We start from the raw sequence: 22,661 nt of genomic DNA, 5'->3' as shown, positions 1-22,661 counted from the left end.
AATTTCCACGCGGCTTTGAAAATTAGATCTCTGCATGTTTTCCACTTACGAACATAACTTTGAAAATAATCACTCAAAGAGTGTCTCCCCATCTTCCACACTCTCAAGGCTTTGGTTGCCATTCAAAATTGTATGAAGGAAGTGGTAAGTAAATCATTAAGAAAGGGGCCTACAATTCATGCGCTCATCTTACCCCAATCTCCGTGTAATTTCTCCCAACAAAAACGCCAAAATATTTACGTCATGCTAATGACACGCCCTCTACCTCAAAATTAGAGCCTTTTCCCCGGAGAAGTAGAGGCGTGATTAAAAGCAGCCTACTTTTCCACGCGTTACTGGAAAGAGTTTGACAATTATCATTTGAATACAACACTTCCACCACATCTTCCCCACGCTCAAGACTTTGAAAATTATAATTGCATGTCTTCCACGCGTTCAAGACTGAAAATTGTATGAAGGCAACCTACGCTTCTTATAAATACTCACACCCATTTCCATGTAATGCAAGTAACCATTAATATTCACACCCTCCCTCAACATGGCCAAACCAATGTTTTTGGTGCTCTTTTTCCTGCTCGCCTCTCCTTGCTGCTGCTCCTCCTTATGGGGAGGATGCCCTCCTCACGAATTATCTGCCCTCAACCTCTTCAAACAACACCTGCTCGATCCATATCACTCCCTGGCATCGTGGAAGGGGTTATACTGCTGCTCTTGGAAGGGAATCACCTGCCACAGGCTCACTGGCCACGTGGTTCGTGTGGATCTTAGAAACTTTCTTTTTTCCTTGTCAGCACTAGTGAGGAATTCAAGCAGCCAAATATTCCCTGCTTTATTCCAACTGCAGCATTTGGAGTACCTCGACCTCAGTTATGTTGACTTGTCCCCTCTTTCCATCCCTTCACACCTTCCGAGCCTCAGCACATTGACACATTTGAGCTTGCTTGAGTGTGGGCTTACTGGCCGAATACCAAGTGAGATTGGGAACATGTCTCGCTTGACATTTCTGGACATCTCCTACAATTCTGAGCTGGAGACGAGGCAGTCGAGCTCGTGGATACGAAATTTGCGAGGGTTGGAGCACCTTGGACTAGCAGATGTGAATCTGACAAGAGACGTGGTAGAGAGTGTTGCTTCTCTTCCCAATCTTACATCACTTGTCATGTCTGATATGCCAGGTACACCTCTCTCTCCTCTTGGAAACCTCACCTCACTCTCCCATCTCCAGCTTGTTGGTACTTACTTCACTCTGCTGCCATTTCCCATTTGGATTTCTAACCTTACATCTCTGGTTTACCTCTACCTCAGTGAGTACAATATCTCCAGTTCCATGCCTTCTGCTGTTTTAAGCCTTCCACACTTGAGTAACCTTATATTGTATGGAAACCCTGGTCTCAAAGTCAACCTCTCTTCCATTGTGCAACATGCTTCCCAGCTCAGTAGCCTTTATATTGTAAATTCAGATGTGGGACGAGTGATTCCAAATTCTATCGGAAATATGTCCTCATTAACTGCCTTAGATCTTTCTGTTAACAATATTGAAGGTAGACTTCCAGATTTTATGGGCAATATGTCCTTGTTGACCAGATTATATCTTTCTCAGAACAATATTGAAGGCAGTCTTCCAGATTCTATGGGAAATATGTTCTCATTGACCACCTTAGATCTTTCTTATAACAATATTGAAGGCAGTCTTCCAAATTTTATTGGAAATCTCTCACAGCTTGAAGTTTTGGATCTTTCCACAAATTCACTAAGAGGCAACATTCCATGGAGCTCTTTAGGTGGGATATCAAAGCTTTCATATCTTTGTCTTGGTTCAAACCAATTAAATGGAAGCTTACCATCTACTTTTGGTAATCTCTCATCTTTGATCGAGCTTGATGTTTCAAATAATTCTTTAAGTGGCACATTCTTACTCTCTCAACTAGAAAATTTGACGAAGATTTATTACTTGAGTCTTTCTAATAATTTCTTGAGAGTGAAAGTTGAAGACTTTTGGATCCCAAAATTTCAGCTTCAATATTTGTATTTGAGTTCTTGTAATATGGATGGTGATTTCCCATCTTTCTTATCCACCCAATACAATATAAGAGAACTCGACTTGTCCAACAATTCTCTTGGTGGAAATATTCCTGATTGGTTGTGGGGCCTTACATCTTTCAACACACTCAATCTCTCATGTAATCAATTTGGAGGAAAGCTTTTGTCATCAAAGTTCGGTAAGTTGAATGCTCAATATGTTGACTTACATAGAAACAAGTTACAAGGGAATGTTTTAGTTCCTTATCATGATGTGCAATTCTTGGACATGTCTGAGAATCAATTTGATGGCATCATTTCAGAAAACATTGATGACTATGGCCAGAGTCAACTCAATTATTTGTCACTTGCAAATAATAATATAAGTGGTGTCTTTCCACATTCTATTTGTGAAGGAAATCACTTGGAGGTTCTAGATGTGTCAAATAACAAGCTCACAGGTAATATTTTTGCAAGTTTTGGGAATTGTTCAACAACACTCAAAGTGTTAAATCTAGAAAATAATAATTTGGAAGGTGAGATTACAAGAATGGTTTGTCTTCAAACATTGAAATTAGGAGGCAACAAACTACAAGGTACAATTCCATCATCACTTAAAAATTGTACTTCTTTGGAGATTCTAGATTTGGGATATAATAACATGCAGGGAACCATCCCAAATTGGATAGGGAAGTTAATTGGTCTTCGAATTTTGGTGTTGAGATCTAATAAATTCAAAGGTGGAATACCCTTAGAGTTGACAAAATTAGAAAATCTTCAAGTCTTGATTTTGTCAAATAACAATCTATCTGGAGCTATTCCAAGTAGCTTAAGAAACTTGAGAGCAATGACAAATCAAACACAAAGTGCAGATGTCCTCCTTCAATACTCAAATTCAAGCTCAATGCCTTATTTAGATAAAATTGAAATAAACAACAAAGGGCTAGTTCTAGAATATGTGAAATCTTTGGCATTGGTTCGGTGTCTTGATCTCTCAAACAACAACTTCTCAGGTGATATTCCTCAAGAAATTGGATTCCTCATTGGTCTAAGGATTCTCAATTTGTCAATGAATCAGCTCCATGGAAAAAATCCTACTTCTTTTGGGAACCTTGTGCAATTGGAGTCACTTGATCTTTCAGATAACAATCTTATTGGAAATATCCCTAATGAACTACAATCTCTCACATTTTTGAGTTACTTGAACATATCTTGTAATAATTTTTCAGGTAGAATACCACAAGGAGCTCAATGGTTAACATTTGATGAGAGATCATTTTCAAACAATGCAAACCTTTGTGGACTTCAGATCAAAATAAATTGTTCACCTTCTCCTCCTTCAAATCAAATGTATGATGAAGATGTGAGTGAGCAAGAGTGGGAGGAACATGTGTGGTGGGAGGTGGGAATTGGATTGAGCTTTGGATTTGGGTTTTCAATTGTTATTGGAGTATTATGTTTCAACAAAAAATGTAGAAAAAGATGTTTCAAAGTAATGGATGGCATTATTGTCATTCTTGATCAATCTATTCAAAAAAAGATCTTTTAATAATTATTTTAATACCCCTCTCTCTTCCACTTCCCCTTCTCTTTTACCTAAAATATTTCCTCTATGAAGGTTGTGTAGTGGATGTATGTGTACTTTCTTCTTTTGTTATTTTTCGTGGAAAACATTAATTTAAATATTAGATTAAGTAGTATCTCAATCTATAAGATGACTTAAAATTAATATTGAAACTAAATTCAATTGTTTATTAGTTCCTATCAAGGCGGGATACTATTGCTTCCATCAATCTAATTTTTTAGTTAGTTCAACCAATTAGAGCAAAGAATTAAAATTTTTGAACAAAAAATTCATAGTGCAACTCTTATTTTTATTTTAAATAATTTGTTTCTCATATTTTTCTTTTATCTTATTAGTTAGAGTAAGTGAAAAATTCAAATTTTCTCAGAAAAAATAAAAAATTTAATGCATTTAATTCATTAATGATATGATTAATATGTATTTGAGTAATAGTCATTTATGAATATGCAAATATGATATATTTCTGTTTTACATATTAATTCAAATTTATTTTAAAATAACATTTATCATATTTTTACTTTGTCATTTATTTTTATTAAAATTTATTCTTAATTAAAGTGTATTTTTTACTAAATTTTAATTAAAAGTTTTAATTTTTAATTTTTATTTAAATGTCATTCTTAGTTTAAAAGTAAAAGAAAACAAAGATAAATGTAAATAAGTATAATAAATTTAATATTAAAATAGATAGCTTAAAAATTCATAAATAGGGGAAAATTATATTAGTTGATATTTACATTTTGAGGCATGTGAAGAATTAGTTTGCAACTCAATAAGTGATTATTTGTTTAGTAAAATAAGCCAAGTTGATCTTTCCTCCTTTATTGAGAAGTTGTGATAATGCAAATCTTTGTTCAAAAGCATGAGTTTTTAGAGACTCTTTGTCAAACTCAGTTCCACAACCGTCTGAATAATTCTGGAATTGGTGTAGGAATGTGCGATGTTTCAGCAAAAGTTTACAGTTTATGTGGAGAAACATCCTTTTCCTTAAGATATTCTTTTGACTTGGCACTTTCCTCTTTAAATCAGATTTTTGACGAAGATTCTTCTTCTTTAAGTGTCGAGGAGTGTTCATATGAGTGATCAAAGTTTTAGTTTTAAATGGGTTGAATTGAGAATAATATACCTTGTTTTGACACCCAAGCTTTCTAGTCAAATAGAGGGTTTAATATTCCTCTATTGATATGACTAAGTGCGTCAAATGATGTAATGAAGTTCCCTGATGGAGGATGATTTGCCCTGATATTGGAAACTAGATTGATTTGACTAACTTGGATAACTAGCTAAGTATTTGATGTTGATATTGGTTGAAGTTGTGAAACTTAGATCACTAGTTGGTATCCTTTGATTTTGTTTAAAGAAACCCTATCTATGACAATTGAATCTGAGAGAAGACCTAACATGGTATCCAAAGATGGTTTCAATTTTATGAAAAAGTTGATAATCTGCTCTTTGTCTGAGACAATTTTTTTAAGGATGCGCTAAAACAAATGGAGTACACACTAAAATATGTGTCAAATGTGCTACTCTGATATTCTCATGTGCTAATTTGTCTGGAAAATGCGCTACCCGGTATTTTTCGACTATTGATATTTTTAATTTTTTTTTGAGGACTACTTGCTATTGGATGCACTGAATGTGCTAACGTTTACTTCCTAAGCTCTATTAAATGATTAACATGTACTACAACATTGTTTCAAAGTGATGTGCTAAGATACTTTGAGTTTAAAATATTTTGACACTTGACTTGTGTTTTTGTAAAAAAATGTTTTCTCAATGGATGATCTTCTGAATATGATTTGAAAACATAGTAGCAAGTAATAAGACAATTTGTCTAGTTTAAATAATAAGTGTGTGTTCAATAGGATATTTTCAAATCCCTATTTGTTTCCACTAGTTTGAACAAGGAAAAAACATCAAGTCAACTCTCTCATCTCAAGGGTCATCAATAATACCATAGCTCACACTTGATACTCCTTCAGGTCAAATAGCCCTATCAAACCCTAAGGTGTGCCTTTTTTTTTTTTTCCTTTTTATAGAAGTTGAAGCAAAGAGAATTGGTTCTCAATTGGATCATTTTCTTGGGAGATGTATGGTGAATGTCTTGGGTGTGGATTCTTCCCCACCCCTGCACTATGATATTAGAAATGTTTGGATAACTGACTTGGTGAGACTTCTACTCTTAAAGCTCTTAATAAGGATTTTGATCGGTCTTCAATGATAAACTCCCTCGGGTTGCTTCCCAACCTTTAGAACAAATGATTTATGTATCTCAAGGATAATGGGGGAAGTATCAGAGCCAAGTTGCAAACACTGGGATCTTTGGTTTTGTGTGTGCCCTTAGTTGGCATGAGGTGTATTGACCTTATGTTGTATGCTTGTCCTCCTTTTTGTATGTGTGTGATTGAGCAGAACTTAATGTGTGTATAACGGGTGTGTTTACACCTTATTTTCACCTTCTTGATGTTGGTGTCTTTGAGTGATTATATGTACTTTGTTTTCTTATTGATGTCTTGGTCTACGATTACTCTTATTCAGAAAGAGAGTCGTATGTACCTTCCTTATTGATTGTTGCACTCTTTAGACTAATCCATTTGGGTTGGTCAGTGTTGTCCTGAATGTGAAAGTACAAAGTGTGCTTGTTTAAGATTATGATCCAGCTTAGTGTTGTCCACTTGAAGGACTAGTGTGGTAGATATGGAATGCTTATTATGTAGCAAATTGAATGATTATCACCCTTCCTCCTCTCTTTCTCTAGAAATTAAAAAGATTGTTATATGTGTAATTATCTTCTGCGTGAAATCTCTTATTGCAAGAGAAAGGTTGTGACTTCTTGAACCCTTGTGTGAGCCTTATGATGCTTTTGGGTTTTAGATAATAAAGGGGCTATGGGTTTGAAGGTTCATATTGGTTATTGGGAGAAAACTATATGTTGACACTTAAGAATTCTCCATATGTATTGTAGGAGTAACATAATATAATTCTATCTTAAGTAATGTGCACTAATATGCGAACAGTTGTTATGTGAAACAACTTTATTTGTAAAAGAAGTATAAAAAGGGCACATGTTATAGTAGCTTCAAGGGTGTATTAATGTGTTCCATGAAAGATTGTTTTATGTGTATCATTAAACCAATTTGATTGAGGACCTATTTTACAATGCTCCATTGAACTGCTTTTGGATATATGTAATTGCCTTATTATGTTTAGAAAGTGTGAATGAAAAGCTTGTTTGATGTGTATGCATTAATACGTATTATCTGGTTGATAGCTCATCGTTTACCTTCTGATCACATTTTGATTTTCAATGATAGGATGCAAATTATGATATGTTTTTGTATTAAATTAAGAGTAGCGAGTGTTCACAAGAGGTCTTGTATTATCGAAAGATTGTCTATCTTGATTTCTTGTTCAGAAAACTAGAACATTTTGTTGCAACCATAATAATTGGAAATGTCAGGTTAGGTCGATTGATACTCTTCTAAAATGGTAGTGAAATGAAAACTGTACCATTAAAATGATAGACTTATAGTGAGAAATTTTAGCATGTAGTGTGATTTTGTTGATCTTGTGTCTATGTAGGAAATAGTTTGGTTATCAAACTCTTTTTCCCTTCTCCTTCCCTGGATTATAAGATTTTTAGAAATGCTACTTAGAATGCATTGATTTAAATAGAATGTTTATAACGCATATGAAATTGTATGTTTGCATTTGGGTTTCTTATGGAAAGATGAAAGTCTTAAGCTTCAAAAAGAAATTTGCTTAGTTAGTAATGTAGTTACAAATGCTTAGTGGAATTAGAGAAAGATGTAGGAATGATGTTATTTCCTTATGTAATTTTGAATTGTTAAGAATTTCAGTACTTGTATCTAGAGTAAACTTGATTCAGTTATTCATGTGAGAAGCATTATTTAAACCCTCCTTGAGTAGATGATAGCATACTGAAAAGTTCTCCCCGTAAATGTGAATAAACTAGTACTGGTGTATTCGTGTGTATTGTAAGAAACTAGTGCTTATTATATGTGCCGATGGGTTGGTGAAGTAATCAACCATGGAGGATATGTTGCTTATGAGTATGGGAAACCATACTGTGTATGTGATGTTGCTTATTTGTTTCCCTACTGAGTACCAAACCTCGGGTTGTTGGTAATTCAACATGTTAAGGGGTAGTATTTGAAGTCACCGTTCCTTGAATAGTATGGACCATCATACAAGTAATGTCAGCGCGAAGTGACTTTAGCTTCTCTATTTTGAGGAATAATATAGTTATACAATAAAATTGTATCAAAGGTGTACTCAATACTTTCCCTTTTGATGAATCTATTTATAGGTTTATGTGTGATAGCCTTTTCCTCTCTTTTATTTGAGCATATTGATGGGAGTTCTTGAGCATAGTGGTGGTGTATTTTGAAGGATCCTTTGCCTTGTCTTCATGAAAGGTAGGTTTATCCACATGGTTTTCTAGTTAGTAGGTATTGGTGGACATGTGGGTGGACCTTAGCCATGTATACCTTTGGCTTACGGAGAGTATCCTGATAGATACATCGCTATGCGGGATGTGACATGTGCATGCCTTTTACCGCAAGGTACACTACCATGTGGGATACGTCCATTTTGTGACTTCTCTGCTTGGAGTATTTCCATGCCGCATGATGACATGATGCAGGGTGATGCCAAGGTGCACACTGCCATGACATGTGGATGTGTGACTAGGCCGCACCAAATGATGATTTACTATGACAGTTTTATGATTGTTCCTTCCTTCCTCGTTGGTGGCTAGATGCTAGTCACATAGTGATGTTATGTGTAGTTGTGATATTCTTATTTATTTCTTTGTGGACCAGTAATTTATTCTACTTTGAATTTGAAGGTTTAGCCATGATCTTGTGATCTTTTGCTTACTTGATTTGGTGTTGCAAATTTTGGATTATTTTCTTGCCTTACTGTTGGAATTGATGATTTATTATCTTTATTCATTTGTACTTTGGTGGCTATACTGGTTTATCCTTATTGTTTTTGTATGCTGGTCTTATGTTGAAATGTGAAATTCCTCTCCAAGGATGTATGAAATGGTCTTGGTAGAGTGTGTATGAGGAAGTAGACGTAGGGAACCTTGAGGATGGGGGTATGTGAGGCTGTGATGCAGCTAGAATCCACTACCTACCTATGTGTGGTGACTATCTCTTGGAGGCTAACCACCTTACTCAACAAGGGATGTTCACGAAGGTCTTGTATGGAAGGTAGCACTGCTATGGTGTGCCCTAGCACCATCGAGCCTTGAGTGAGATATTGGATATTTATGATCATTTTATTGTTATGAGATCAGGCTTAGAGATGTTGATCGTGCATGTTATCTTTGGCTGAGCATTAGACATGCTCACATGTGGCCTTTTGAGTTGTGCATTCTAGTTATGTGGATGGTTATTATGTGTAATCATGGAGTAGATTGTGTTAACTTGTCACTATGTTATGGGACATAGTCATTGGAAAGGTTCTTAAATGCCTAGAAAATGTAAATAATTGAGTTATTTGCATTGCTCTTAATTCTTGAAAGTTAACTTAGTTGTAGAAATTGAATATTTGAAGCTAGTTCTATACGATAATTTTTTATGAAAAAGATGTATTGGTAAAGGAAATTGATCATGATGGCATGTTTTCTTGTCATACTTTGTAGATGAGTATGGTAATTGTTGTTTACCTCTTTGCAATGCTTTAATTTGGTGTAATGAAAGGGAGAAAATTCTTGTTTCTCTTCTATGATGGTGGATAGTTCATAGAGTATTTTAAGAAATGTATGGATTTAGATGTATCTTGCCAATAGATAATGGAATTCGTAAAGGATTTAGCAATAATGTTTCTTTTATTTATGGAAAGATTCCTATGTGCAATTTGATATTTGTTGAATGAGTTTCAAGGCTAACGCATTCGACAGGTTCTTCGTCTAGCCATATGATTTCCAGGAGTAAGTTGGAACCTAGGGTGGAGAATGTAGTACCCTTGCCCTAATCAATTTCTAATCTCAGTTTGACCTTGGTTAGTTTATCATGTTATAAAGTTATAGTAAGATGTTTTGGATTTTGTGCATACCTGTTAATATGGTTTTCATACCAATTCGTATGCAAGTTTATTAATTCTCCTATTTCATTTTATTAATCTCAAGCTAACACTTTTATTAAGTATATATATGTATGCATGTATGACTCTTGGTTGCAGGAGATTTTAGGTACAATATCACATGGGTGTAAGGTTCATCTCTGCCTGGATTCGCAGGTTTGAGTGTACCTTTTTGGTCCTTAGAGTTTGGATTAGGTGGCCGTAAGACCCTCGTTTGACCATAGTCATGCTGAAGTGAGCATCATCAGTCATCGTCGGTATTCCCTTTAGTTGGGTATGCAGGTCATCTGTTCGTTTGGCTTTCTTTGGTTGTGTGTTTTGTGTGTGGTTAAATTGAGTAATTAATCCTTAATATTTAATTTGATTTAATGTGTGTTTACACATTAGTATTTTTGGGGACTAAATTAAATAGGTTCCTTTTATGCGACTTATCGTTAATTAGAAATGCTCAATTCAGGTTGGTAGCAAGTTCAATTAAATGGCTAATTTTAAATAATGAATATTTTTTAGTTATGCTTTTGAAATGAAAGATTTATATTTATTTGAAATCGAATTAATTTAACCTCTTTGGCATTTTGAAATAGAAAGATTAATTTCAAATATTTGGGAAAATCAATTTTAAATTGAAAAGCAAGTTTACTATATTGAATTGTTGAAAAGAATGAATTTGGAGATTTTATTTTTAAATAAAAATATTTTAAATCCAAAAATAAATTTTTGGTCAAAATTTTCCCCATTTAACCTAGGTTTGAAAATAATTTTGAAAAGGATATTTTTGGAAGAGTATTTTTGAAAAAAATATTTTTTGGAGAATGAAAATTTGGGGATTTTGCAAAAGAAAGGATTTTTGGAGCTTGCAGGTTGGGCTCTCCTTCAATCTTGCTAGGATTGCTGAACTAGGTAGGCCTCTGGTTTATTTCATTGGCTTCTTTGTTTTAAAGAAATTGTTTTGGTTTTGTTTTGTAAAAAGCTGGTTGTGTTTGTAGATAACACCTAATTTTGTGTGGAAAATGGAAGAGTTGTAACGAAATCACAAACTCAAACCCTCCTTGCCCTCTTATCAAACCTCCAATTAAAATTTTTGGTTGCTCTCAATAAACTTGGTTAAAAACTCCATGAATGTTCTCTGATTTAAGTTTTAATTTGGAGAAATTAGTTATTTTGGTGAAGTTTGGTAGAAGGGTTTGGATAAATGGATGTTAATTAATCTTATTTTGCCAATATGGTGTTTGATTGAAAGAAATTTCCCTTTCTTGGATCTGGTCTTTTCTGGAAAATTAATTTCGAAGTCTCTGTTGGCTGTGGGTTTTTTTTAGTGTGTACTGTTATTTTTTTAGCAGTAAATAAAATTTTTAAAAAATAATAATAAAAAAAATATATAATATTACCCACGTGGCGGGGAATAAACCCCCACCATGCGAGAGGTAGCATGCTACCAAGGGTAGCAGCTACTACCAATTGGTAGTAGCTCTACCAATGGTAGTGGACTGCTACCTTTTGGTAGCAGCGCTACCAAAGGTAGCATGAGCTACTAAGGGGGCCCACATGGAGGTCCACGTGGATACCTCCCCCCCCCCCCCCCCTTTTTCCTTTTTGTGAAGTGTTTTTTTTTATATACTTTTTTTATTACAAAAAAAAAATATAATATTTTCATATTATAATAATTGTTAATTTTAAATAAAGTTTTAATTATGAATAAATTTGGTCATTAATTAATAATTTGTGATTAATTTGTTATTAATTATTGGTATAATGGTAAATGTACATTAATTAATATTCAAATACCATTTTGTTATTAATGCATATCTTCCTAATTAAATACTTGATTTGTTAATTTCGTTATTAATTATTAATTTGTTATATTTTATTAATCATGGATGAATATATATATATATATTAATAGTTAATTTTGGTATTTTTCTATATGTGTGTAAGGAAGTAATTTGTGGATTTGGGAAATGCTTGCCTATTTTTGGTTCCTTTATATGTATGTTTCCTAAATCGGAAAAGTGTAATTTGGTTCTAGAAAAGATGAACTTGGAGAAATTTTTTTGAACCAGTATGACAATGAAGTTTTATTTGAAGATTAAATACCATATTCCGAGCCTCAACACATTGACGCATTTGAGCTTGATACGTTGTGGGCTTACTGGCCGAATACCAAGTGAGATTGGGAACAGATCTGAAAATTATGCTCTTAGCGGCCCAATTCCAAGTGAGATTGGCAACATGTCTAGCTTGACATTTCTAGACATATCTGGTAATTATGCTCTGGAGACGAGGCAGTCGAGCTCGTGGATACGAAATTTGCGAGGGTTGGAGCACCTTGGACTAGCATATGTGAATCTGACAAGAGACGTGGTAGAGAGTGTTGCTTCTCTTCCCAATCTTACATCACTTGTCATGTCTGATATGCCAGGTATACCTCTCTCTCCTCTTGGAAACCTCACCTCACTCTCCCATCTTGAGCTTGTTGGTACTTACTTCACTCAGCAGCCATTTCCCATTTGGATTTCTAACCTTACATCTCTGGTTTCCCTCTACCTCAGTGAGTACAATATCTCCAGTTCCATGCCTTCTGCTGTTTTAAGCCTTCCACACTTGAGGAACCTTGAGTTGAATGGAAACCCTAGTCTCAAAGTCAACCTCTCTTCCATTGTGCAACATGCTTCCTAGCTCAGTAGCCTTTATATTGTAAATTCAGATGTGGGAGGAGTGATTCCAAATTCTATTGGAAATATGTCCTCATTAACTGCCTTAGATCTTTTTCATAACAATATTGAAGGTAGACTTCTAGATTCTATGGGGAATATGTCCTTGTTGACCACCTTAGATCTTTCTTATAACAATATTCAAGGTAGACTTCCAGATTCTATGGGAAATATGTTCTCATTGACCAGATTAGATCTTTCTTCTAACAATATTGAAGGCAGTCTTCCAGAAGGCAATCTTCCAGATTTTATTGGAAAACTCTCACAGTTGGAATATTTGGGTCTTTCCAGAAATTCACTAAGAGGCAACATTCCATGGAGCTCTTTAGGTGGGCTACCAAAGCTTTCATACCTTTTTCTTGGTTCAAACCAATTAAATGGAAGCATACCATCTACTTTTGGTAATCTCTCATCTTTGATCAGTCTTGATGTTTCAAATAATTCTTTAAGTGGCACATTTTTACTCTCTCAACTAGAAAATTTCACAAAGATTCGTTACTTGAGTCTTTCTGATAATTTCTTGAGGGTGAAAGTTGAAGACTTTTGGATCCCAAGATTTCAACTTCAAGCTTTGTATTTGAGTTCTTGTAATATGGATGGTGATTTCCCATCTTTCCTATCCACCCAATACAATATAAGAGAACTCGACTTGTCCAACAATTCTCTTGGTGGAAATGTTCCTAATTGGTTGTGGGGCCTTACATCTTTCTACACACTCAATCTCTCATGTAATCAATTTGGAGGAAAGCTTTTGTCATCAAAGTTCGGTAAGTTGAATGCTCAATATGTTGACTTACATAGAAACAAGTTACAAGGGAATGTTTTAGTTCCTCATCGTGATGTGCAATTCTTGGACATGTCTGAGAATCAATTTGATGGCATCATTTCAGAAAACATTGATGACTATGGCCAGAGTCAACTCAATTATTTGTCACTTGCAAATAATAATATGAGTGGTGTCTTTCCACATTCTATTTGTGAAGGAGATCACTTGGAGGTTCTAGATGTGTCAAATAACAGGCTCACAGGTAATATTTTTGCAAGTTTTGGGAATTGCTCAACAACACTAGAAGTGTTAAATCTAGAAAATAATAATTTGGAAGGTGAGATTACAAGAATGGTTTGTCTTCAAACGTTGAAATTAGGAGGCAACAAACTACAAGGTACAATTCCATCATCACTTAAAAATTGTACTTCTTTGGAGATTCTAGATTTGGGATATAATAACATGCAGGGAACCATCCCAAATTGGATAGGGAAGTTAATTGGTCTTCGAATTTTGGTGTTGAGATCTAATAAATTCAAAGGTGGAATACCCTTAGAGTTGACAAAATTAGAAAATCTTCAAGTCTTGATTTTGTCAAATAACAATCTATCTGGAGCTATTCCAAGTAGCTTAAGAAACTTGAGAGCAATGACAAATCAAACACAAAGTGCAAATGTCCTCCTTCAATACTCAAATTCAAGCTCAATGCCTTATTTAGATAAAATTGAAATAAACAACAAAGGGCTAGTTCTAGAATATGTGAAATCTTTGGCATTGGTTCGGTGTCTTGATCTCTCAAACAACAACTTCTCAGGTGATATTCCTCAAGAAATTGGATTCCTCATTGGTCTAAGGATTCTTAATTTGTCAATGAATCAGCTCCATGGAAAAATTCCTACTTCTTTTGGGAACCTTGTGCAATTGGAGTCACTTGATCTTTCAGATAACAATCTTATTGGAAATATCCCTAATGAACTACAATCTCTCACATTTTTGAGTTACTTGAACATATCTTGTAATAATTTTTCAGGTAGAATACCACAAGGAGCTCAATGGTTAACATTTGATGAGAGATCATTTTCAAACAATGCAAACCTTTGTGGAGTTCAAATGAACATAAATTGTTCACCTTCTCCTCCTTCAAATCAAATTTATGATGAAGATGTGAGTGAGCACGAGTGGGAGGAACATGCGTGGTGGGAGGTGGGAATTGGATTGAGCTTTGGATTTGGGTTTTCAATTGTTATTGGAGTATTATGTTTCAACAAAAAATGTAGAAAAAGATGTTTCAAAGTTATGGATGACATTATTGTCATTCTTGATCAATCTATTCAAAAATAGATCTTTTAATAATTATTTTAATACCCCTCTCTCTTCCACTTCCCCTTCTCTTTTACCTAAAATATTTCCTATATGAAGGTTGTGTAGTGGATGTATGTGTACTTTCTTATTTTGTTATTTTTGGTGGAAAACATTAATTTAAATATTAGATTAAGTAGTACCTCAATTTATAAGATGACTTAAAACTAATATTGGAACTAAATTCAATTGTTTATTAGTTCCTATCAAGGCGAGATACTATTTCACCCATCAATCTAATTTTTTAGTTAGCTCAACCAATCAAAGAAAATAGTTAAAATTTTTGAACAAAAAACTTATAGTGCAAGTCTCATTTTTGTTTTAAATAATTTTTTTCTCCTATTTTTCTTTTATCTTATTGGCTAGAGTAAGTGAAAAATTCAAATTTTCTCAAAAAAATCATTTTAATGCATTTAATTCATTAATGATGTGATTAATATGTATTTGAGTAATAGTTATTTATGAATATGCAAATATGTTATTGTTTTTGTTTTACATATTAATTCAAATTTATTTTAAAATAACATTTATCATATTTATTTTATCATTTATTTTTATTAAAATTTATTCTTAATTAAAGTGTATTTTTTACTAAAGTATATTTTAATTAAAATTTTTATTTTATAAATTTTATTTAAATAAGTCATTCTTAGTTTAAAAGTAAAATAAAACAAAGATAAATGTAAATAAGTATAATAGATTTAATATTAAAAATAGATAGGTAAAAAGTTCATAAATAGGGGAAAAATATATTAGTTGATATTTACATTTTGAGGCATGTGAAGAATTAGTTTGCAGCTCAATAAGTGATTATTTGTTGAGGAAAATAAGCCAAGTTGATCTTTCCTCCTTAATTGAGAAGTTGTGATAATGCAGATCTCTATTCAAAAGCACGCATTTTTAGAGACTCTTTGTCAAACTCAGTTCCACGACTACGTGAATAATTCTGGAATTGGTGTAGGAATGTGCAATGTTTCAACAAAAGTTTGCGGTTTGTTAAATTTTAGGCAATCATATGTTGATTTAAACAATTAGATTATAATCAAACTGTGAATGAATAGTAATAGTAATAAAACACAAGACAAAAGACACAAATACCCTGGGAAAACCTCCCTCTTGGAGGTGAAAAACCCAACCTCAAAATACAACATGTATTATCTCAAATGTAGGCAATTACAAGGCTATACACTTATCTTAGATTGATGTTCAATATATCAATGAAGAATGCAGCCCTTATCAATAATGAATAGCAAGGAGGACCAACAGGATATGTCTAAGATCAGATGCACACAGTAGGAGTCCTTATCAAGTTTACATGAGGATCTTTGACCATTTGAATGCAACCCTTATCAGCTGATGACTAAAGGAGATCAGCAGCAGATATCTAAGATAGGCTAGAGCAGAATCGCACAAGGAGAGCCTTCAAGTTCACACAAGGAGAGCCTTCAACTTTGCTCAAGGAGATCCTTCAAGTTCGCACAAGGAGAGCCTTCAACTTTGCCTAATATCCTTGAGTGATTTTGCACAAGTAAAGGAGAGTTCACTGATATAGCAAAGCAGATTATATCCGTAGTGTGTTGATGTAGAATGACTTCATTTGCTTGTTAGATTTATATCCATCTTTGGCGTCAACCCTCAAGTCGGCTTGCATTAGGTAATTTATTTATTTCCATTTATTGTCACCACGTTACATATGTTCGGGTCCAGCCCAAAGCAACAATTTAGTGTCACCACATTAATTAATTTTCTCCACGCTACATGATTGGGTCCAACCCAAAAATTTGATTTACATAATAGATAATACATGTGTATTTTTATTGTTATTGACAACATTAAAATATAATGGATAGGTATCCAAGCTAGCTACTATTTCAACACTCCCTCTTAGCTATGGAGGATATCTGCTACTTGTCATGATCCATTCATGACTTTCATCTTGCTTTGCCCACAAGAATGAATGTATAAGCTTCATAGAGTATACCTGCAATAAAACACATAAATATCATGAACTCATTTCATGATGTCCATCTTGCATTTCCTGTAGAGGATGGATCCAACTTGCATTGCCTGTAGAGGGTGGAAGAGGTCATACACCTAAGCCTTCTCCCAGAGAAGGATACAATGTCACCTTGCATTGCCCGCAAAGGGTGACTTCACCTTGCATTGCCCGCAGAGGGTGGAAGAGGTCTTACACCTCAACCTTCTCTAAGAGAAGAATACAATGTCACCTTGCATTTCCCGCAGAGGGTGATTTCACCTTGCATTGCCTGCAAAGAGTGGAAGATGCAGTCTAAATTGCATCACTAAGATTGACACTCCCTCTCAATCAATGTTGTGTTCTCCACAATTCCAAGCTTCTCTCTGAAGTACTCAAACTTCACTCGAGCTAGAGGCTTGGTGAGAACATTTGAAACCTATTCAATAGTGCTGATATATTTCAATTGGATGGCACCTCTTTGTGCCATATCATGAACATAGTGATAATGAGTTTCTGCGTGTTTTGACTTGTCATGAAACACAAGATTATTAGACATTTTTAATACAACTTTGATTATCACAATAAATAATAGTGGATTCCCAAGGTTGTCCAAACAACCCAACAAGAAGTTTGTGAAGCCAAACTGCTTCATTAGTTGCCACTCTTGAAGCAATGTATTCAGCTTCTGCAGTACTCAATGCAACTAAGGAATGTTTCCTACTGGCCCAAGAGATCATAGTAGAACCCAAGCTGAAACAAATTCCTGAAGTGTTTTTCCTATCAATAATACTTCTAGCCCAATCAGAATCAGAGTAGCCTTCCAAATTGATCACTGTGTTGATTGGATACTTTAGCCCAAAGCCAACTGTTCCACGCAAGTATCTCAGGATGTGCTTGGCTGCCACCAAGTGAACATGCTTTAGTTGGTTCATGAATTTGGCTAGGTGTACTCACTGCATAGAAAATATCTGGTCTAGTGTTAACTAGATACATCAAGGATCCAATCAACTGCCTTTACTCTGAAGGATCTGCAAAATCAGAATTAGCTGCAGAAATACTCAACTTCTTTAAGTTAGTTGCCATAGGAGTAGACATAGATTTACAATCCATCGTATCAATGACATATTTTCTTGACTAAAGATAAGATCTTCGCCATACTTCTAGTCCTAGATAGTAATGCATTAGGCCTAGATCCTTCATTCCAAATTCGGTGGCTAATTCTTTCCAATAGTTAGAAATAAATCATTCACATATATATAAGAAACAAAATTAGTAGTTCACTATTGAATACTTTTAAAGTGAAGATTAGAATCAACATCATTCTTGCAAGATCCTAAACTAATCAAATATTTGACAATATTCTCCTAACAAGCTCAAGAAGTTTGCTTGAGGTCATAAAGAGATTTCCTTTAATCTACACACATGAGATTCTCTTTAATCTACACACATGAGATTCTCTATCTTGATTCTCATAACCTTCTAGTTATTCAATATAGACAACATTAAGAAAATAGTCATTATATCTTCCAACCTGTAGCATTAGCTATAGAAGTTCTAATATTAGTATATCTAGTAGCAAGAGCAAATGTTTCCTTCTAACTATGAGCTACACATCTAGCTTCATATTTTCAAAAGAAAACTTCCATATGGAACTCCCTCTTGATTTTTAATATAAAATTATGGTAATCAAGTCTCATGAAGATTGCATAATATAAGAATCAATCAAGGAAGGCAGCCATAAATCAAGGATGATAAATGCCAATCTTTTCTTTACTTCACAAATATGAAATGGACCCATAGCACAATCATTATGATCAAGGCATACCTTCAAGTGAAGAAACCAAGATCCCTGTTAAGCCTAAAGGCATGGCAATTCAAGAAACTCTTGAAGAGAAGCAACAACATGATTAAATATCCCAATAGAATGAATTAACATGTAAAGTAACTTATCTAGACAACATATGCCAAAATTGCTCAAAAGGATATTGCCAATCTGTGATCAACTTCAACCATAGTGTAAAGCTACACAACATTCTAAAATTGTTTTCCATAGTTGAATAATAGAGAGTTAGATATATCAGAAAACTAAGGCAAGTGTATGACTTCAGAAAACATTTTACAACATCTATAAGCAAGGTATATAAGCCAAATTGTCTTTCCAGCCAATGCGTAAAATTAGATATGAGTATCAACCACTCAAAAGGATACACATTGTAGTTGAGCACAAGCGTATGATCGAAGACCAACTTCAATAAGTTAGATACCTCATTCATCTTAGGTTTCATCATCAAGAGAATACTTACTTCAAAGAATGTAATAGGCAGTATGCTTAAATTGAAGAGATAATGTCACAATGAATATTATGTGAGGATGATGAAAGCCATGATAGAAAATGCATTAGAGCTAAAGGAAATCCTCTACACAAGAGGAGTAGAGCAAGGTTATAATAACATCATAACAAAGAACATGAGAGCCTATTATGAAGAGCTGAAGAGAACCAAGTGTTAAATAGTCACAACCCTACATGACAACCTTAGCCAAACATAAAATAGAATTAAAAATGCAGTCCATATGATGTCAAGAGATTTGATGCAAATCAAGAGATACACCATAAGAGTATATAATTCTAGAGTAGCAAGACTATTGAGCATTTCAAGACTTAGATAGAATATAGTGCATCAGAACTATGCAGCAAGTATCATAAAGGATCAGATCATAAGATGAAGATTGTAAGGTCAACATTGGGCATAGATACTAAGTAGGATGACTATCACACCAATGAATAAGGTTCCATGTTTCTGAATCTCCTATAAATTTATTCATCTTTCTATTTGTGCTTCTTGTTATATCCATCCTAACACTCCTAGATTTATATCTGAATACACATGTTGAAGTCTTAAGTGCAAGGATGTATTTAGATAAATGCATCAATTTGGATCTTAAAATATTAATAGAAAACCACATCAAATAGGTTGAGAGATAAACATACTTAAAATAAAGAGTAGGGTATAACTAACTTCAATAATTCAAACTGGATTAGAACAAATTCGTAACTGTTGCTCTTGGAAGGGAATCACCTACCACAACCTCAATGGACATGTGATTCGTGTGGATCTTAGCACCTTTCATTATCATGACTTGTTAGCAGTAGTGAGGAACTCAAGTAGCCAAATATTCCCTGCTTTATTCTGCCTGCACCATTTGGAGTACCTCGACCTCAGTTGGATTGACTTGTCCCTTTGTCCATCCCTTCAACCTTCTGAGCCTCAACACATTGATGCATTTGAGCTTGATATGTTGTGGGATTACTAGTTGAATACCAAGTGATATTGGGAACATGTCTCGCTTGACATTTCAGGCTATCCTACAATTATGATCTAGAGATGAGGCAGTCGAGCTCGTGGATATGAAATTTGTGAGGGTTGGAGCACCTTGGACTAGCAGAAGTGAATCTGGCAAGAGATGTGATAGAGACTGTTGCTTCTCTTCCCAATCTCACATCACTTGTAGTCATGTTTGGGAAGTCAAGTACACCTCTCTCTCCTCTTGGAAACCTCACCTCACTCTCCCATCTTAAGCTTTTTGGTACTTACTTCACTCAGCAACCATTTCCCATTTGGATTTCTAACCTTACATCTTTGGTTTCTCTCTACCTCTTTGACTACAATATCTCCACTTCCATGCCTTCTTCTATTTTAAGCCTTCCACACTTGAGGAACCTTGAGTTGTCTAGAAACCCTGATCTCAAAGTCAGCCTTTCTTCCATTGTGCAACATGCTTCCCAACTCAGTAGCCTTTCTATTGTAAATTCAGATGTGGGAAGAATGATTCCAAATTCTATTGGAAATTTGTCCTCATTAACTACCTTAGATCTTTCTCATAACAATATTGAAGGTAGACTTCCAGATTTTATGGGGAATATGTCCTTGTTGACCACCTTAGATCTTTCTTATAACAATATTCAAGGTAGACTTCCAGATTCTATGGGAAATATGTTCTCATTGACCAGATTAGATCTTTCTTCTAACAATATTGAAGGCAGTCTTCTAGATTCTATGGGAAATATGTTCTCATTGACCAGCTTAAATCTCTATAGAAACAATATTGAAGGCAATCTTCCAAATTTTATTGGAAATCTCTCACAACTTGAATATGGAAATTCACTAAGAGGCAGCATTCCATGGAGCTCTTTAGGTGGGCTATCACAGCTTTTATATCTTTCTCTTGGTTGAAACCAATTAAATGGAAGGTTGCCATATACTTTTGGTAATCTCTCATCTTTGGTCTCGCTTGATGTCTCAAACAATTCTCTAAGTGGCACATTCTTACTTTCTCAACTAAAAAATTTCATGAAGATTCATTTTTTTTGTCATTCTGATAATTTCTTGAGGGTAAAAGTTGAAGACTTTTTGATCCCAAAATTTCAGCTTCAATATTTGTATTTGAGTTCTTGTAATATGGATGGTGATTTTCCATCTTTCCTATCCACTCAATACAACATAAAGTGACTCAACTTGTCCAACAATTCTCTTAGAGGAAATGTTCTCAATTGGTTGTGGGGCCTTACATCAGTCAACACTCTCAATCTCTCATGTAATCAATTTGAAGGAAATCTTTTGTCATCAAAGTTTAGTAACTTGAGTGCTCAATATGTTGACTTACATAGAAACAAGTTACAAGGGAATGTTTTAGTTCCTCATCCTCATGTAGAAGTCTTGGACATGTCTAAGAATCAATTTGATGGCATCATTTTAGAAAACATTGATGAATATGGCCAGAGTCAACTCAAATATTTGTCACTTGCAAATAATAATATAAGTGGTGTCTTTCCACATTCTATTTGTGAAGGAAATCACTTGGAGGTTCTAGATGTGTCAAATAACAAGCTCACGGGTAATCATTTTGCAACTTTTGGGAATTGCTCATTAACATTAGAAGTGTTAAATCTAGAAAACAATAATTTGGAAGGTGAGATTAGGAGAATGGTTTGTCTTCAAATATTGAAATTAGGAGGTAACAAGATACAAGGTACAATTCCATCATCACTTCAAAATTGTACTTCTTCAAAGATTCTAGATTTGAGATATAATAACATGCAGGGAACCATCCCAAATTGGATAGGGAATTTAATTCGCCTTCGAATTTTGGTGTTGAGATCTAATAAATTTGAAAGTGGAATACCATTAGAGTTGAGAAAATTAGAAAATCCTCAAGTCTTGATTTTGTCAAATAACAATCTATCTGGAGCTATTCCAAGTAGCTTAAGAAACTTGCAAGCAATGGCAAATCAAATAGAAAGTGCAAAAGTCCTCGCATTCTCAAATCCAATCTCAATGCCTTATTTAGATAAAATTGAAATAAACAACAAAGGCCTATTTCTAGAATATGTGAAATCTTTGGCATTGGTTCAATTTCTTGATCTCTCAAACAACAACTTCTCAGGTGATATTCCTCAAGAAACTGGATTCCTCATTGGTCTCAGAATTCTCAATTTGTCAAGGAATCATCTCCATGGAAAAATTCCTACTTCTTTTGGAAACCTTGTGCAATTGGAGTCACTTGATCTTTCAGATAATAATCTTGCTGGAAATATCCCTATTGAACTACAATCTCTCACATTTTTGAGTTATTTGAACATATCTTGTAATAATTTTTTAGGTAGAATACCACAAGGAGCTCAATGGTTAACATTTGATGAGAGATCATTTTCAAACAATTTAAATCTTTGTGGACTTTACATCAACATAAATTTTTCATCTTCTCCTTCCTCAAATAAAATTTATGAAGAAGATGTGAGTGAGCACGAGTGGGAGGAACATGTGTGGTGGGAGGTGGGAATTGGATTGAGCTTTGGATTTGGGTTTTCAATTGTTATTGGAGCATTATGTTTCAACAAAAATTGTTAAAAAAGATGCTTCAAAGTTATGGATGACATTATTTTCATTCTTGATCAATCTATTCAAAAAATTATCTTTTAATAATTATTTTTAATACCCCTTTCTCTTCCACTTCCCGTTTTCTTTCACCTAAAATATTTACTCCAATCTCATTCCCTATGAAGGTTGTGTCAATCTTGTTCTCTATGAAGGTTGTGTAGTGGATGTATGTGTGCTTTCTTGTTTTGTTATT

The 22,661-nt window shown here is 34.3% G+C and overlaps 3 protein-coding genes across 3 annotated transcripts; all 3 read left to right on the top strand.

The window, feature by feature from the left end:
- The first annotated feature begins 538 nt into the window (after window positions 1-538).
- On the top strand, window positions 539-3,568 carry LOC131064898 (receptor-like protein EIX2). Its single transcript, XM_057999226.2, has one exon. The coding sequence runs from the start codon at window positions 539-541 to the stop codon at window positions 3,566-3,568; it is 3,030 nt and encodes a 1,009-aa protein (XP_057855209.2).
- An 8,217-nt stretch (window positions 3,569-11,785) lies between these two features.
- LOC131064912 (receptor-like protein 19) lies at window positions 11,786-14,536 on the top strand. Its single transcript, XM_059217181.1, has 2 exons — window positions 11,786-12,137; window positions 12,423-14,536. The coding sequence occupies exons 1-2, from the start codon at window positions 11,786-11,788 to the stop codon at window positions 14,534-14,536; spliced, it is 2,466 nt and encodes an 821-aa protein (XP_059073164.1).
- A 6,717-nt stretch (window positions 14,537-21,253) lies between these two features.
- On the top strand, window positions 21,254-22,438 carry LOC131873985 (receptor like protein 27-like). The gene has a single exon (XM_059217180.1). The coding sequence runs from the start codon at window positions 21,254-21,256 to the stop codon at window positions 22,436-22,438; it is 1,185 nt and encodes a 394-aa protein (XP_059073163.1).
- Window positions 22,439-22,661: the final 223 nt, after the last annotated feature.

The sequence above is a fragment of the Cryptomeria japonica genome, chromosome 3 (assembly GCF_030272615.1).
Source record: "Cryptomeria japonica chromosome 3, Sugi_1.0, whole genome shotgun sequence".
In the NCBI taxonomy this organism is placed as follows: domain Eukaryota; kingdom Viridiplantae; phylum Streptophyta; class Pinopsida; order Cupressales; family Cupressaceae; genus Cryptomeria; species Cryptomeria japonica.
Note: the sequence above shows the minus strand (reverse complement) of the source record. Positions and strands in the feature narration are given on the sequence as shown.